This window comes from Parambassis ranga, chromosome 20 (assembly GCF_900634625.1).
Source record: "Parambassis ranga chromosome 20, fParRan2.1, whole genome shotgun sequence".
NCBI classification, from domain to species: domain Eukaryota; kingdom Metazoa; phylum Chordata; class Actinopteri; family Ambassidae; genus Parambassis; species Parambassis ranga.
In genome coordinates, this window is record NC_041040.1 from 12,578,851 (window position 1) to 12,597,209 (window position 18,359).

Consider the following 18,359-nt stretch of genomic DNA (forward strand, 5'->3'; position numbering starts at 1 on the left):
TCCATCCAGCCTCCTTTATTATCACCACAAAAATAGCATAAATGAGGGCAGAAGTCATCACCACATGAAGGCAAAGTTTCCATGCAACCATCTTAAAAATATGTTGCTTTTTTTAGCCCCTAAAATATCTCTAATAATGTTTGAAATTCACATATCAAAGCCAGGATGCTCATTACAAAGAAACCTCATTGTGTATTCTGCAGCCTCAGACATTCCACCATAGCACCACACTGACCACAAAAAAAGCAGCATATGCCAAAGTATTGATTTGAGGGTCACACACAACATACATTGTTTAGATGACAATCTACTCTCCCCCTCTTTCAGGTTTTATTTTCCAACATTGAGGAGATTCTGGCTGTTCACAAAGACTTCCTGGCCATGGTGGAGGAGCTGCTGCAGCCTGACCCCCACGCTCACCATGAAATTGGACGCTGCTTCTTGCACTTTGTAAGTTTGCTTCTGTTCAAAACTCAGTGCTTAAAGAGATGTGGTTTCTTTTAAGTGTGGTTGTGTGAGGCGGCTGGGGCGCTACCAGTTTGGAGAAGCAGATGGAAAACAATGAGCAGCAGTGGACCGAGCTAAACATAATCCAACCTTGTTGATGAAGATTCTCAGTCATCCAGGTCATAATACGCAGAGAAGATTGAAGCAAGGCGTCTGGACTTGTAGAGTTTTCTTGAAGACGTTTCGCTGCTATCCAACCTTCTGCAGACTCAGACTGAAAAGTCAATATCAGTTTAAGTATATGAAATTTTGTCACACAAACAAAAGAATCAGTTGCCACAAAATCACCTTATAGACTGAGGTTTATATCCTGCATTCGACGTTTTTTACTTGACTACTTGAGTTGCTGTTTGCTTAGGTTTCTTCTCACATCTGCTACAAGCTTCTCTGCCATTTTATGACTGAGATGTTTCTGAGGTGAATTAACATGTTTAAACATCAAAGGTACCCCAGCATCTTCTGTGTGCTGCTTCTCTTCTGAGTGTGATATAACTGCTTCAGAAAAAGCTGTCTATCAAAACTAGGCAACAAACTCACATAGAAAAACTCCTCATTAATACTTCTTCTTCTGCAGGTTTAATGTCCTCTCAATACCTTCACTCATCATGTGTCATCCAAGCCTCTGTAAATGATAAGCTCTTGCACATGTTGTTCATTTATCTGTCATGATGTGAGCGTGCACATGTGTGATATGCTTGATTGTACTCTGATATACTGCTCTCTCTTCCACCATATATCACATTTCTTTGATGCAGAGACGTTCTGCTCACTGGCGTGTAATAGGTTTCAAAGTCTAATAAATCTAACCATCCTTCTGTCTGGCTTAAGGCTACTTCTGCATCAGTCATGGCCGGCTGCTGTGGGTAGAGGTGAAGGAGATCCTGATCCTGCAGTGCAGATGATTCAGTCAGGATTATGATGAGGTGACCTCATTGAGATAAATGGGATATACTTCAGAGCAATTGGAAACTTATGACCATAATTCAGTCAAGTTATCATGTGAGTCCATAGAGATAAAACAAACAAATTAGACACACTTCCCCTATTCTGCAGCTTTTTCAAACTTTCCTTTACTGCATTGATTAGTTGATGCTATTAAACTTCCAAGAAAGAATTACACAATCTAAGTTTACTACATGAGGAATTGAAGCCAGTTGGACAGTTATAAAGTGCACAAATCAAAAATCCCTCTGAGGTTCAGGCCTGTTCATACTGACTAAACACTCTTCCCTTTTGGACAACAGTGAAATCAGTCTCATGGCCAAAACATAAACTGTTTAGGAGGTTCGTAAACAGACTTGTTACAAAACATGATTCAAGTTGAAGAGCATACTGTGCAGTTAATCATAAAGTTGTGTTTTTGTAAGCACCCCCGCTTGTTGCTGTGACAGTGATGTCGCTTCACATCACCAGCTTTGTCTTCGGGGGCACAGCAGCCTCAGAGTGCGGACTATTTTAGCAGCCCTGTAAAGTCTTTGTAGTGACTGAGTGATTTAGGGGCTGTGTGGTCTGGTCTCACTGCTGGCCCTCAAAGACAATGGAGGATGAATGTCATATGAATAGCTTTGGTGGAAAGTTGTCGGTCATATGGCTGCAAGGCAGATGACAGGATGTGATCTACACACATACATAAACAATGGATATACCATATGCATTTCATGATGAATGTGCAAAAAAGAATATACCCACAATGAATGTAATATTTCATATGTCATCTCTGTGGTCTGTTTTACTTTTTCTTAAGTTTATTTTTGCCCTATCTTACTTAAAGTATTTCTTTGACATCCTCTCTCCTTCCATTTTTCTGTTTGACTTTCTCGGCCTGTTTCTTCCTGTGTGTATAATTTGTTTTTTTTTTACCACTCATGCATCCCTCTCACCTTGACTTTTCTCTGGCTCTCTGCAGAGGAGCCGCTTTCAGATTTATGATGAATACTGCGGGAATCATGAGAAGGCCCAGAGGCTACTGCTGGAACTCAATAAGATCAGGAGCGTCAGGACGTGTTTACTGGTGAGAAGGGACCATAAACCTCCACATGAAGTAAAACTTATAACCTGCATACAACTGATACGTGTTGTACAGTAAATAATGCTGAAATAGGTTCAGTAAATTCTCAGAGATATCTGTACGAACAAGTTCTTGGCAACGCGAAGAGAACATATGTCCTCAAGTTTCACTATAACATTTAAAGGTACAATATGTAAGTAAAAGGGGTTGTAACTTTTTATAGATGGGGTCTATCAGTTACTATTTTTTACTTTTTACCCTGACTTTGTGATACTGTCTGGAGTCAAAACAATGATCTGGACAAGCGACACAAACTTCTCTTACCACAACGACCAGGCCTCCTGACACCAGTCTTGTCTGTTGTTGTTGGCCATAGAAGGTCTGTGCTAGGTTTACAATAAATCCTAATTGGCAAGTTAGTTGTCCTGCTAGTCCTGGTCACCAAAGGTTGCTTATCAAGCTCTTCAGACCAGAGAGCCTGACTTCCGTCTTGTGGTATCAAGTGTTATTATGTGATCTGGTTAGCATGCTAATTCAATACATAGATGCCTTTGACACAATGTCACAATTGTACCTTATATAAGATCTGCATGATAAACTGCAGAGCAGGTAGTCTGCAAGATCAAGTGCGTGTGTGAGTGAGCCAAACTGAATTTGGAAACTGCTCACTTATGAAAACAGTCACCCACACATGGCAGCTGGACAGTGTAAAAACCTTGTACTTTGTGTTCCAGTGTCTGACAGCTGATGTGACTCTGCCCCATGTGTGGGCGGACTCCCTCTTCCTGTCCCGACGCTCTCAGAAACTTTCACTTCCACAGGGGAGCATCATGTTTCTAGAACAAAAGATGACTACATCCCCCTGCTGGCTCATGCTCACGGAGGTCAAAAAGCTCCACCTTTTCTTCTCCGCTGCTTCACAGCTCTCCACATTTATGGTCTCTTACCCTCCATGCTCCTTTTCCTTTGACAGTTGTCCTCATCCCATCACCTCTTATGGTTTAAGGCATCTATAAATAAAGCTTTGAAATCGAGTTACCCACCAAGTAGAACCAGAATACAACGGCAGACTTACTTGTATTGATTGGCTGATCCTGTGGTGAAGTGCGTGACCTTTCCTTAGAGTGTAATTGATGGAGATGGAGGGATGAAACGCACACATACTTCACACACCATCAGAGAATAGTGGTGGTGAGATCTCTATGTCTGATTTACTGTTCATGTGCGTCTTTAATCTTGGAAGCCAGAGGAAGCAAAGATATTAATTGACTTTGATTTAGAGGGGTCTTTATAGCCTTGACCTCTGGGTGACCTAGCCTTCCATCAGGGCCATTTGGATCTCATGTTACTCTCTGTGCTACACATGGCAATGAGCTAATATACCTCAGGTCACCTCCCAGGCACTGCAATGACCGGGGTGGGGATATCCGCTAACCTTCACTAAGCCTTTGGCCTACTGACCGCTGTAAACGCTGCTTTATTGTTTACCTTGTAGTTCAGCAGCACATCATCTAAATTTCAGGTGAGAGAGAGGTAAACATGAAGACTAACCGGATGACCTCTTAACTTGTAACTGACCACATGTAGGTTAAGGTCACTTTGGTGAACTGAAGCCAAAGGTCTTCTCTTAGTTTATTTTATTGGTCTGTTGAGCACAACCTTTGTGCTAATTAGCTAACATGTGGTTAATATTTGCAAATGTTAGCATGTTAACCTCACAGTGTCACTGCCCTCCAAGCAGGGAGTCTCACTCAACAGATGTCCTGCTCACCAAACATGCAGTCCTGTTCTTCAAACACAGTCTTACTCACAAAACCCAAAATATTGATTGCCAGACACACAATCCTGCTTGCTGGATTTTTGAATGCACAAGATTGACTCAGTCTCCTTCATCAGTTGTATGAGGGTGATAAACTGGATAAATGTGCCACAACAAATAATGCTGGACTTTACCAGTTTATGATGAGCATCACAGCCTAGACTCACTAATATTAATCTTGTTAAACCTTGTATCCTTCCCCTCTTCCTCCTCCTCCTCTTTCCTCTCCTCTTTCTCCTCATTCTGCTTCTCCTCCTCTTCTTCTCCTCCTCACAGAACTGCATGTTGCTTGGAGGGAGAAAGAACACAGAAGTCCCACTGGAAGGTTATCTGGTAGCTCCTATTCAGAGGATTTGCAAGTACCCATTGCTGCTCAGAGTAAGTATGGTCTTGTTTAGTGCTAACCATGTGTTACAGAGATACCACACCCATGTGCCACCTGGGTAGGGCACCTTCTTCTGCCCTTTTCCATCCACCTATTCATTAGTGAGGGCTGTCCCATTCTATTCACATCAACCTCTCCCTTGCTAATGAAACACTGGTCTCGAATTCTGACGCGTCTCTTCTTTAGTTCCCCGACTCCACTACATCGCAGGAATAACACAAACCCTATCATCACCTCTCTGCTGCCCAGCTGCACAATCACACACTTTGACTGGGCTCATTCATACCTGCTGCACTCTCAGTTGTTGGTTTTTTCCAATGTGAAACACGAGTGAAACAAAATACATTTTCAAAGGCTTGTTTGGGTTGGTGATCTGAGCTGTCCCATCTCATTTATCTTGTTATGATCTATTAATTCACTCAGGCGTTCTCTAAACAGCCACCAGCATGTGCACCAAGATGTTATAATAATAAGAGGGTAATCTGATGCTGTGCCATTTGAAGTCCTCCAGCTGGCAGGGCCTCCTTCTCCTCCTCTCCGTAAAGTGACACAGATAGCCATCACAGGCTGCAGATATATCCAGAGGAGTGTAAATCAGCCCTATAGTAGCTGACATGCTGAAACACTGTGTTTAGACTATAGACTGAGAGGTTACTATCGCTTCTACTGGACCGTGGCATGAAGTGGCAGACTTTAAGTACTAAACTCAAGATCCATCGGTGGGTGAAATGTAGAGTGGACGGGAAATGCTGTGTATGATTCAGGGGGAGATGTGAAAGGAAAAGTGTCAAAATGTCGTAATAATTTCTGTGTACAGGAGTTGCTGAAGAGGACGCCTAGGAAGCACAACGACTACGCCCTGGTGCAGGAGTCTCTGCAGGTGATGAAGGCTGTGTGCTCCAGCATCAACGAAGCCAAGAGACAGATGGAAAAGTTGGAGATTTTAGAGGAATGGCAGTCCCACATCGAGGGCTGGGAGGTGGGCCTCAGCTACACTAATTTTCATCAAATGCCTGTATTGACTTCTTGCTGCTCCCTTTAGGCAAGCTTTCTCCACCAAAGCTGAAAGTCATGACTTATTTAAGGCCACTTAGCCCAGCAGTTAAACAAGAATTCAAAGAGGCAGGACTTTTGTAGCCTTTTTAATCTTTCTTGTACTCTCTGGGAACAATGCCTTGCATTCACAATGGCCAAATTCTTTCTGCCTGGATGAACCTATAGTTAAAGCCTTCATGCTCTGGGGTGACCAATCCAATCATCATCAGGTAGATTCCACTTATTGGATGTGTAGGGTTGCCTCTCAGATTAGTGAGCTTCAGGCACCCTAGTGTGGGGTCAGTAGCTTCTACTAGTGGGTGGTGATTGTACAACAAGATGCTGGGATGTTCATCTAACTCATGTAAAGAGAGACTTAAAGCTTGTTAAATACAGACACACAACAACATGCTAACATGGGCAAGGTGGTAGAACATGTTTTTGAATGTTATTGGCACAGATGTTTGTTTCTTTATTATAAAAATATGCAGCACAAATATAGGTAATAGCACAGGGCTTATCATATATTAAAACAACATTGATCAACATTGATTGGTCAGTTGAAAAAATGAATGAACCTTCCTGAGACATATGTACTTGTTATGTATATGTACAGTCTGTCATGGTGATGTCATGTGTTGTCAGGGGTCTCCTGTGTGATGGTGACTGACCCCAGAGTGTAGATGTCATAGGCTCTTTCTGACATATTTGAATTGAGCAGCTCACTTCTTCAGCATGCTGTGAAGAGAGGAACAGCATCCACTAGTGTTGAAACCATTTCCTTGTTAAGCTCTTGAGGCTGATTCTGACCATTTTCTCAGAGAGCTGTTCTGCAATTTCTTTTTTGTTTTTTCTGGTTTTTGCACGTTAAACTGTTGTGTATGTAATAAGAGGAATATGTCATCTCTACTCCCATCATTCACAAAAGAGCTGTTACGATCAATAATAATAATTTCAGAAAATATATGTACACATTTTAGCTAGTCACCCATACACACACATTCACAAATAGCTAGAAGTCTAAGAATAGTGCAATCACAATGAGGCGTAGTGTTGGGTGTGGTGGCATCTTGTACTCGACATCTTCCTGGCTGTAGCTACGCTGCGGTTTCCCCTCCAGCACTCTTATTAATTGTAAACATTAGCTCACTCTGGAGCTGGACCTTTTGACTGCTGCACGCCAGGCTCTGAAGCTCTAAATGAGATGGAACTAAGGGGGAGAAAAACAGAGAAAAAGAGGGGAAATGGAGAGAGAGAGCAGAGTGATGGCTGCATTTTGTTTTTTCTTTTTCTGTGTGGGTGTTTGAGGAATGATGGAGGGACGAGGAGTGACTGTGAGAGCGCAGGATGATTGCTTGTTAGCTCTGACCTGCTCCATTGCTGGCCACCCTTGGGGCACCCTGGCAGGTTCACCTTGCGTGGGAAGAGGCAGGGCGATGGCCAGCTGCGGTCACCATGGTGACGGCTGCCAGTATTTGTCAGGGTTGTGATTGCCAGTTGGTTAGTGTCTGTGTTATGTCACTGTGCATCATAGAAATATGTTAATTTTAGACCTGAGGGTTGTAGTTTCCTGTCACATTCTGTTCTTTGATTTAAGTAGTATTCTTAAAATCTACTCAAATCTTAGAGTTTGCTTTATTTAGTTTCTTCAGCTTTTCTCATCTTTCTTTCCTTAATTAATGACACACTCTGCTTTGCCTCTCATTCTTCATCCTGTTCTGCAGTTGTTATGTCTACCAAATGTCTGACTACAAAAATAGAGAGATTAAATTAGGATATAACAAAAAATTAAGGGTTACAGGAGTTGTATGTAAAGCAGCTGAAAAATGCAGTAAACGAACAGAGAAACTAAAAGCCTGCAGGTAAATGGGAGCATGAGGTGCTGTTAAAAGCACACAAAGAGGAAGTGTTGGTTCCTGCATTAAGGAAGTGCAGCTTCACACTCTGGACTGGTGTGATGTTGCTATTGGACCCTTTCAAGTGACCGAGACAAGTTGGCCTTTCAGTGTCTGGTGTGCACACATTCATTGGCTGCAAATTACTTTAACATCTGGTCCTGAATGAGGGGGAGACCTTTAAGAAGTAGGAAGAAATAAAAAGACACAGAGGAAGATAAAAAAGGAAGAAAAGAGAGGAATTATCTGCAGAAGGAAAAGAAGAAGAATTAAAAAAAAAAAAAGGGCGAGGAGAGAAATAAGGGAAAAAGCGAGATAGGTTTTGGCCCGCTGATGTCTCCAGCAGGAGGAAATGCTTAGCACATTTTCCGCCTCTGTGCGCATGGGAGTTATTTTTAGCTCTGAAGGGCCGATCAAACGTGGTACATAAATTCCCAGAGCAGGCAAGGTAAAGGGAAAAGACAGCACACTTTATCACTTGCAGCAGGAACTCCAAGCAATATGGTGGCCAGGCGCGACAATGCAACACAGAGTTTGACTGGACGGGATGTTATTCTATAGAAGCTATTAACGGCCGTGCATTTTCAAGTCCCACAGCAATCTGCTGTGAGGAAGCAGGGAGTGTTTTTACAGACCCCTGAGAGAGGGAACAGGAAAGGCTTGGCTCTGCAATCCCTCCTCCTGTTCAGACACTGTATGTGAACACTGTATGGTATAGAAGTAACGTGTTTCACACAATAGATTAAGTTGAATGTTTACATACGTTCACAATCTTTTCTGTGTTTTTCTGTCCATTTGCAGGGCTCCAATATCACAGACACGTGCACGGAGATGCTGATGCAGGGTGTCCTGCTAAAGATTTCAGCTGGGAACATACAGGAGAGGATTTTCTTCTTGTTTGACAAGCTCCTGGTCTATTGCAAGAAGAAAAACAGGTGTCTCCAATGTCTTTACTTTTTATTCATTACTTTTATACACACACAAAGTCCACATAGCAGAAGATGAATTTGAATTTTCATTAGGGTGTGTATTTTCTTAAGAGACAGAATAAAAATATTGTTTATGCTAATTTCCGTCTTTTTCTGCAGCCTACAGAACATTTAGAGCTCCAGCTTTATAAATAATTCACAGCAGCAGTTCCTTTACTTTTTTTTTCTAAAAAAAAAAAAAAAAAAAACAGGAAGCAGCTTACTGTGGGAAATATAGTTAGGTTTTTTGTGCAAGGGAGCAGAAAGAAAAGTTAGAAACTCAGACATGTGAAGAGAGGAGGTGGAGATATTAACAGTGTCTCTGGATATGTGTTATTTTCTCACTTGCAGACACCAAACATGACATTTTACTCTGATCAGTGCAGGTTAAATCAGGAAACTCTTGCTGGCTGCCAGTTATTGTGCTTCTGCAGACAGAGCACACACATGATGTATACGTACAGCTGCTATCAGTGCTGCTACATCCAGTCTGTGTGTGTTTGGCAGCTTTTGTTTACCACCAGTCCAGCTGTTACCTGCTTCGATTTGTTTTTACATGCTTTACATCTGTGCGGTGCAGCAGATCTTTACTGACTAATAAAAATGACGAAAGGAAATAAAAAGTGTTGCTCGGATCCGATTCCTCATTGAACTTGGATTTATGATCAACAATTGGTTGTTAATTATTATCTTATAAAAGCCTGCGAACTGTGAGTGTGACAAATTATACGCTGAAACAATCAGTTAAATCTTGTTTGTTAATTGTTGTTGCCTCTCTCTGCTGCAGGCGTTTAAAAAACAGCAAGACATCCACTGAAGGTCCTCGTTACCTGTTCAGAGGGAGAATCAACACGGAGGTGATGGAGGTGGAAAATGTGGATGATGGCACAGGTGAGCAGTGCTGAGCCCACAGGACGTGCACACAACATGCAGTTTATTGACACATTTCACTCACTTTTTCCTATTTTTTTTGTTCATTTGTTTTTAGAACATGTATTGGTATAGGTGTGGTAAGGCAAAGCATGCAGTGCACTGCACCTACTGTAAACCTAAAATATTCAGTAACATCTCTTATACAGTGACATTCCCCTAAATGAAGCAGAGGCGCTTTTTAAAACTAAACTAAATATTGTAGTTTATTCAACACAAAGTGCTACTAATAATAACTACAGTTATTTAAATCACCACATGAGTCCAGGTCCAGAACTGCCTCAGTCTCCACAGACCCTGTGAACTGTGAAAGATCACTCTGGCATTGCATGACTTTATTATATTTTCTTTCTCTCTTTGGGCACTCTATTGCCCTGTTCTAAAAAGGTTTTGACATTTATTAATAATTCGCTGTCTTCTTACTTCAGATGCTCTTTTTTCTGTAGTCTTGGCAGCAGCCATTTAAAAACATGCCATAATATTCCACACTTTGGCCGGAGCTGGTGCACAGCTGTGTGACTACACGGATCACCAATGGAAAAACAAGATTTACCTATAAACATTTTTTAGACAGCTATAGTTACATATCCTTGGGACTGTGCTGCTGCTGGTCTTTGGTGAACTCAAACATTTGTGTGTCTTGGCCTCACATAGCCGCTGATTATCATTTATATTTGTAGAAGCCATCATTTCCTTTCCAGCAGAGCTAGGATGGGCAGTAATATTGGGTGTTTTTGGTGAGAGATGGATGGGTTTGGGTCTGGAGAGGGAGCAGGAGGATAAACACGCGAGGCAGGCGGCAGAGCAGAAACTCGTGGGTGTTCTGTACCACAGGCAGGAGATCTCAATCTGAAATCCAGCGCGACAGGAGTATTTTAGCCTGGATTCCTACGTAATGAAAGTACCACGGCTTTTTCCCAGGCACACACTTGCTGCCTGAGGTTGAAATACGCCCTCGAGGCATTCCATATAAAGGACACCACACGGCACATGCTTTTAGACATGATTGTAATTGATGATTGTAATGGTTTGTTTTTTGTTACACCCTTAGAAGGAAAAATCAGAGGTCAGCTGGAGAGACGTTTGAAATAATGACGGTCAAGGGTTTACTTCCAGCTGTGAGATTCTTGATGTTTAAACACTGAGCGTAGGTGGTGAGTCACGTGTAGCCATCAGCTCTGAGGGAGTATTCTGAAGGCTCAGTAGTAAATAATGCTGATAGATAATCCCTCTTCCGCCTTTGTGTCCCCCCATTTATCTCATTAAAGGAGAGAAGCGATAATCAATGAAGCACTCAATAGAGAGTGTATGAGGGCTGGTACAGAGAGCTGGGAAAAATGAGCCTGTGATTGCACAAAGATGGAGAGCAATGATGATAAGTAGATTTTTAAATAGACCACAGGTTTGTATAAGAAAGACTTTACATATAACACATGTTTTTCTGGCATTAACATTGTAGCATTCACTGCCACATCTTGCTGTGTAAAGCTGATGCAGCCTGTTGTAAGCTGACTTTTGCTTTGAATGTTTTAAACTTATTTAAACTTCACTGACACAGATTGTGCCTTTTAATAAATCAGATTATGTGTTTAATATTTTTCTGTATGAGCCGTAGTGTTGCTATCCCTTTGTTACAGTATGCCCATTGAAGCGAATCATTGCAGTAACTCTTATTTACTGCCACCCCTGACTTCCCAATAGCTCTGTTTACAGTGTCATCATCAGTGCAACCACTGATTGATGGTCCTCCCCCAACGAGTTGAAAAAGTGGATTTGCATTGTTCCAGCCCTCACAACGAGAGGACTTTACAAAACTAGTAGAGTGAAGATTGTTTCTGTCTGTTTGTGCTCTCCTCCTCTGCCTCACAGCTGACTACCACAGCAGTGGGAACATAGTGCACAACGGCTGGAAGATCCACAACACAGCCAAGAACAAGTGGTTCGTCTGCATGGCCAAGACCCCAGAGGAGAAGCAGGAGTGGCTGGAGGCCATCATGAAGGAGAGGGAGCGGAGGAAAAGTAAGGAGGCACTTTGTTTTATCAGCGTCAGGGTTAGAAATGGTTCATGTTGTTTATAGGGGGAACTCATTATTTTCTTCTTAGCATCTGTCTTGAATTAAAAAACTGAGAATTGATGTGTTTGTAACTTGTATTATAATGGAGTATTTGTACATTGTTGTGTTGTTTTTTTTTTACTAATGTCAATGATCTGAATACATTTAAAATGTCGCATTTTCAGATTTGTAAAAGGTAAACTTTATAATGTCAGACATTAATCCCACCTTACATTATTAGCACTGATGCTAAAAGGCACTTCTAATTATCTTGCAAAATCAGGAGACATTCACCAGCTAGTAATTGATGTCGCCTCTAGTCTGGAAGTTAAGTGCAAAGACTGTTAATGCACAGATATTGACAGGCTTTTTGCACCCTCCTTCCCTCTTGCTGCTACGTAGGTCTGAGGCTCGGCATGGAGCAGGATACGTGGGTGATGGTGTCAGAGAAGGGAGAGAAGCTCTACCACCTCATGACCAAGGGTAACCTCATAAAGGACCGGAAACGCAAGCTCACCACCTTCCCCAAGTGCTTCCTGGGAAGGTAAGCCTCCTGCCGCTGATGCTGATGCTTTGGTTTGTCTGGTGAGGAAATGGCTGATCGTTCAGTCCTTTGTGGTTTTTCTCTGTCACCTCAGTATGAGCGCTGTGAGGAAGTGAGTGAGTGGCAAACTGGATGACTGTGCTATGAACTTTTCAAGTAAAGCAGATTTAGTGTTTCTGTGCTTTCCAGGTCTTACATGTCTTTGTGTTTTATGTGCAATAGGTAGAATGAGCCTTGTACAGTGTGAAGCACTGATTGTTTTTGTAGCCGGGATCACTTTCTCCTTTCCAGCTTTGATTTTTAAATTGCCATGGATTTCTTAAGACGGCAGCTAAGAAGAAGAAAGCACTGAGTCTTTTTGTTCAGGCAACTGTGTGTTATGTATATCTGCAGTCTCAGTCATGGGAAAATCAAATCCAGCCAGATTTAGCCCATGAATCTTATTTAAGGATTATTGGTGTGGTGTCTGGGGACGGATCAGCCATTGAATGGCAGTCATAAATCACGGGGAGATATCCCTGTGCAGCTCAGCTGACTGCCCGCTTTCTACCTCGCCCATGTTAGATTACAGTAAGCTTAGGAATCCATGAGGTAACTACTGCAGAAGGTCCGTTATGCCAGAGGGCAGCTGTGTGTGTGTGTCCTTGAATTTTCAGGGTTAAGTCTTCACTCTACCTATCCTGGATAAAATATTTACTGTAAGAGATGTCTGCTCCAAATCCTGTCCTCGGGATGTTTTCAACATGCTCTTTATTTCTGTGCTTTACTTTCATCATGTAAGATGTAGATAACTCAGTGTCATGCTGTCACATTGCCAGTTTTTTTTATGCAAATGTATAAGTTAGACTGATACTGGTGTGCACCAGCTTTAACTCTCCTTAGATGCACTTCAAAATGTGATTTGTGGGTACAGGTTCCAATCACTGCTGTTCGTGAGTATCTGCCTCTTTCTTGTATTAACAACCAGAACTGTCTGATTCTCAATCTTGCCAAGGTGATGTCATGATGTCATTTTCTCACTGAGCTCAAAGCATTTTGCAGGAAATCACAGGATAGGAAATTGCACCTTTTGCTCTCCTAAGCTGGTAAAGCACAGAAAATTAAAACTTAAATTCTTATGTCCTATTGGCATTAATGTCCATACCATATTGTAGGCCAATGGGGAGCAGATGCTGTGAGACTAAGGAGGTGACACAATCTGCAAACATCTGGCTGTTTGGTAATGAAAAGCGTGTGATGGCCAGAAGTCTTTTTGTAGAGCGGTGACACCATATAGTATTCAAAGTGTTATAAATAAAACATCTCACAAGTTGGATGTTGTTTATACTGTGCTCCTATCTTGACTCTCTAAATCCCATTACAAATTTGTCTTGTAAACACCACTATGCACTTTAGAATAACTTGTGTTTTCCATGTTTGTTTTACATTTTTTAAGAGACATTCTTCACTGGTAATCACACTGAAAATCTCCTGGGCTTAAACAGTCAATTCAAAATCCCTGTTATTTATAAAAGCATGAGGGGAAAAAAACTCCATTTGGACATAGTTGTGGCCACGTTACATGGTATGGTGGTTTGGAATGAGAAGCTACTTTCTCCTTTGGTCCATGCAGACAACACCAGATCTCTTGTGGTCTGGAGAGGGAATAGATCTGTCAGCTGAAAAGATTAAAAGGGATCAAACTCTAGTCCTACGTGGTCATCTCGTTGAGTCTGAGGATATCGTATGGTGAAAAAGCAGCTCAGGGAACCTCCCTTTGTAAACCAATCCCTCTACATACAACACCTGGATGACCACTTGTGGGTAAAAAGACATCTCTGCTCCTCTGTACTTCCCCTGTCTGTGATGAGTTTGGAGATGATTACACGTAGGCGTAATTGGTGAATGAGAACCAGCATCGTATGTCTGATGAAAACCACATTGCCTATGGCTTCCACTCCAACCCACTCCCTCTATTGTGAAATGCTTTGCCTTTATTCTCTTTCCACGCCTCCTCTTTTTCTCTTCGATTTTTCTGTTTAAGGCCGTGGGCTATTCTGAGTCTCGAACTCCTCCCCTTCAAACGGCACAATCTTGTTTGTGGTCTGTTTTGTGCAACAGTGTAATTCATCAGAGAAAATGTGTGTGACAGCCACCTTAGTCAGACCTTATCACCCTATTTTAAAATGGATATAAACAAAGAAAACAAAGTGTTTGTATTTTCTACTTATGACAGACATTAGTGTCTGCTTGTCGTGACTGAAGTTGGTGAAAAGGCCTTAGAGTGTTATGTGAGGTGTAGGTTCTTTTACAGGACCCAGACGCAGACAAAATTAAGTTCAACAAAAAGGGAGCTTTATTCAAAGCTAAACACAAAACAATGTCCAGAGGAGCAGGTGAACTTAAGGAGGGCTACTGAAAACAGTGCCAGTCAAAAATGCAAAAATAAAAGTACAAATAAACACAAAAGAAAGGAGGTCAAAAACAAAACCTAACCTGAGGAAGAAGGGCAGAAAAACATGGAGGAAGAAGGAGGACGATGAGACGGTGAAGGGCAGGTGATCACAAGGGGTTCACACGGGGAAATCACAAGGGAAGAACTGACAAAGACAAAGGGAAGGCACAGGGCTTAAAAAGAGGAGAGACGACACAGGTGAACACAATTAGGGAGGAGCAGGTAATCAGGGAGGAGGAACAGAAGGAGAGAGGGGAGGAGCAGAGAAAGACAAGAGGAGAAGAGAAGAAAGAAGATGACAGGAGGGAGAGAGAGGACGAGGAAGGAGAGAGGGAAGGACTGAGGGGGAGCAGAAAAGGAAGAGGGAGGAACAGAAGGAGAGAGGGAAGGACTGAGGAGGAGCAGGAAAAGAAGAGGGAGGAACAGAAGGAGAGGGAAGGACTGAGGAGGAGCAGGAAAAGAAGACAAACACTGAAAACTAAATAACAAAATAAACAATATAATAAAAGACAATGAGTCAAGACCCTGGCTCATGACATAGAGAGCCTTCTGAAACGACTGGAGGTCAGGTTATATTAATCTCAGCTCCGTTCTCTTTGACATCACATTGAATGCATCTTTAGCTCTGTCAGCATAAAAGGATCATAAATAAGAAATGTTGTTGGTTTACCTGCATGTGCTGAGCTGTAATGTATTCATACACCAGTTAATACTGATTGTGTGTATTATCTAAAATGCAATTATGGTAATGCAATAGGGACCTATAGAAGCCAATATAAAATGCACTTATGTGCTGTAGTGCTGAGAGGTAGATGAGAAGACTTATCTGTCATATGAGCTCAGTAAATATTAAGCCAGCCTGACAGTTGTTAGCATAAAGTCTGGTAACAAGGGGAAACAGCCCTGCTAGCTCTGTCCAAAGGTAACAAAATTGAGTACCTCTAAAACTCACTGATTAACATATTTATATTTTATTTAGTCTATATCACTGCAAAATATTGCACTTTTACTATCAGTATCTGCTGAATGACATATTAAAATGAACCATCGTGCTACTTGATGATTGACATTGAATGATTTAACATGCAAGACCATGTTGTGAATTGTCACGCTTCAAAGAAATTCAATATGCTGATACTTTTTAAGACATAAGCCCGATGTTAAAGCAAGCAGTCAGTGAGGAAATGGTCATCATTGAAAAGGACCTTTGGACGGATTCTTGTTTACATCAAGGCTTGGCTGTTTGGATGTAATGGGGCAGTGTTGCTATACATCTTCTGATGTTATATTAGCATCAGACACCCTCCTCCAGGAGGCCCAGCCAAGGCTGATTTGACCCTGTCTTGTCGCACTCCATGGGTCTACTCCCTTTGGTCATAGCTGAGGCTCTGTCTTCCACTTCAGTTAAACTGTGGTGGGCTCCTCATTTTCTCTCTCCTATGTTACCAAGCTTGCTGAGGGCTCTGGGCTGATACCATGCTGCAAAACTCTTGCACTGTGCAATTACCTTTGTAGAATTGTGTTATTTTAGGTTCATCAGTAGATTTAAAATTACTGCTCATTGATAGGAAGGACATCACAGCGAAACTTACCACTGGATATTTGTCCTTGAGTTTGAGGAGGGAAAAGTGATGTCCATATTTCTAGGAGTGTTGGCCATTATGTGCTACTTAACTGCTTTTTATTGATTGATTTAAAGGTAGGGTAGGAGATTTCATTCTGATGCACTTTTTGTTAAATTAGTGTAACTTCTCTTTACAATCCAATAGCAACCGATTAGTTCGGCAGTTTCACTTTAAAACATTTAAACATTTTTTTAAACTATTAATCATCTGTGGAAGCTATAAAACACTAAAAACATCAGCGAATCCTCCAGGACGATATTGGCTGGTCACTCTCTTCCTGCTCTGCGCGCACCAGAGAGGTACGTGCATGATCGCCAAAGTCACAGAATGGTTGGCAGGCGTGGCTTCGGGGTGAGCTCAGAGAGAAAGGCGTGTGTTTACTTTCGAAATCTGGCTGACTCTCACTGAGTTTTTAAAATCTCCTACCCTACCTTTAAGGCAGTTTCTGCAGTTCTTTATTTCAGAGGGTAAGAGCTTGTTTACGTCTCAGTAACTGTAATTATGTCACTTACGCAGTTACACAACTACTTCCACTGATCTTCATCTTCTCCTTTAGCTGTTGTTAGGATGGGGAATATTGCTTTTAGTGGATTGACAAAATAACACTTTACATGTGAAGTGTTAAAAAGGGATTAGGATTAGAGACTGTTTGAAACGGTCTGTTATTTCAGGGTGTTTTTCTTCCATGGTTAAGATACAGAGGCTGACAAACTGACATTGTTACAGGCTTGTGTTTTTCCCCTGCGGTCTGTTGTGAAAAGAAAAGACGTCAAGTACCAGTGGTTAAAAAGCATAAGAGAACTTTGGAGGTGGGGTGTTTGGTCAGTTGTTTCTCTGAAACAAAAAAAAATGCTCCTATTGGCTCGACGTTGACACAAGGAAGCCGAATTCCACAGATTTCCACTGGTGCTGCTGGCCGTGTTTGTTTGGCTTTTGTGGAGAGACGGGATATCAAGGATGTAATCAGATCTGTGTTGCCTCTTCTCTTCGGTGCGTCCTCTTACTTTCTCTCTTTTTTGAGTCACTAAATTGCAGAGAATTATCCCATTTAGCTCATTTGTGCCATCAGAACATCAGATACTGTTTGTTGCTCCAGTGTTGGGTTTGTTTCCTCTTTCCAGCCGTAAATGATGCAGAGCAAAACTTATCTTGCATCTACCATCGAGACATTCCTAAGTTCCTTTGTGTTTAATAGTGTTATATTGTGTATCTACAATAAATAAAGTTGAACTAGACCAAACACAAAAGCTAAAGCCGGCTGGTTGTTTTAACAGACATGGCCCTCCACAGCAAATAAATCATCCCTCTTTGCCGGCGTAGTGTTTGTTGACAGAGTCACAATATTGGCAGAAGGTTATAAAAGCTCTGTCTTCTGTCTCAGTTGTTTTCTTTTCACAGATCATCAAGGGTAAATTCACATACATTGTGCCCCCTTTGTGTATTTTTTGTTTTGTTGTCTGTGAGTGAGCATTTGTGCTGTTGTGTCAGTGTTGTGTTTTGTCTTTCCCCCAGTGAGTTTGTATCCTGGTTGATGGAAATTGGTGAGACAGGCAACCCAGAGGAAGGTGTTCACCTGGGCCAGGCTCTGCTGGAGAATGGCATCATCCACCATGGTTAGTGCTGCCCCCTCTTCCTCAGAACCAACATCCACCACAGTCTAATTTACTTTGTCTTGCATGGTGTGTAGAGCATGCGAATGCCTGTTATTCCCTAACCTAACCTCTCAGCATGTCTGATGAAGGCTCCTTATTCAACAAGTAGCTTCACTGTGTATTCACACTGCACACACAGCTGTCTAATTTATGTCTTAGCAGGTGTCCCTTTTAAACACTCCCTTCACACAATGTTTAGGTAAGGGATTATAAATATTAATCGCTTCTTGCCTTATTGTTTGTGTAATCTTTTCTCAGTTGTGGCTCTGTGGCTTTGGGGTACCCAGTGTGTTTGAGGCTTAAGCCTGCTAACGCAGTGTATTCAGACTAAATGGTGCATGCTGCTCTGCATGTGTTTTTTTTCCCTCCAAGAGTAGGGCCCCAAGTCAAATTGTACCTTAAATCACTCAGGGGTGCTTTATTGCTTCCTCACTGAGAAATGAGATTGGGCTTTAGAGCTGTTCCTGACAGGGGAATAACTCGGAGCTCCTCTGAGCTCCTTC

The 18,359-nt window shown here is 41.9% G+C and overlaps 1 protein-coding gene across 1 annotated transcript in view; it reads left to right on the forward strand.

The window, feature by feature from the left end:
- Positions 1-18,359, forward strand: part of prex2 (phosphatidylinositol-3,4,5-trisphosphate-dependent Rac exchange factor 2) — a 75,391-nt gene that overhangs the window by 14,356 nt on the left and 42,676 nt on the right. Inside the window, exons 3-11 of the mRNA XM_028432978.1 lie at positions 328-450; positions 2,414-2,518; positions 4,611-4,712; positions 5,537-5,698; positions 8,451-8,584; positions 9,405-9,508; positions 11,417-11,566; positions 12,004-12,145; positions 17,717-17,817. Coding sequence (XP_028288779.1) covers positions 328-450; positions 2,414-2,518; positions 4,611-4,712; positions 5,537-5,698; positions 8,451-8,584; positions 9,405-9,508; positions 11,417-11,566; positions 12,004-12,145; positions 17,717-17,817 — 1,123 coding nt within the window. The remainder of the gene's footprint in view (positions 1-327; positions 451-2,413; positions 2,519-4,610; positions 4,713-5,536; positions 5,699-8,450; positions 8,585-9,404; positions 9,509-11,416; positions 11,567-12,003; positions 12,146-17,716; positions 17,818-18,359) is intronic.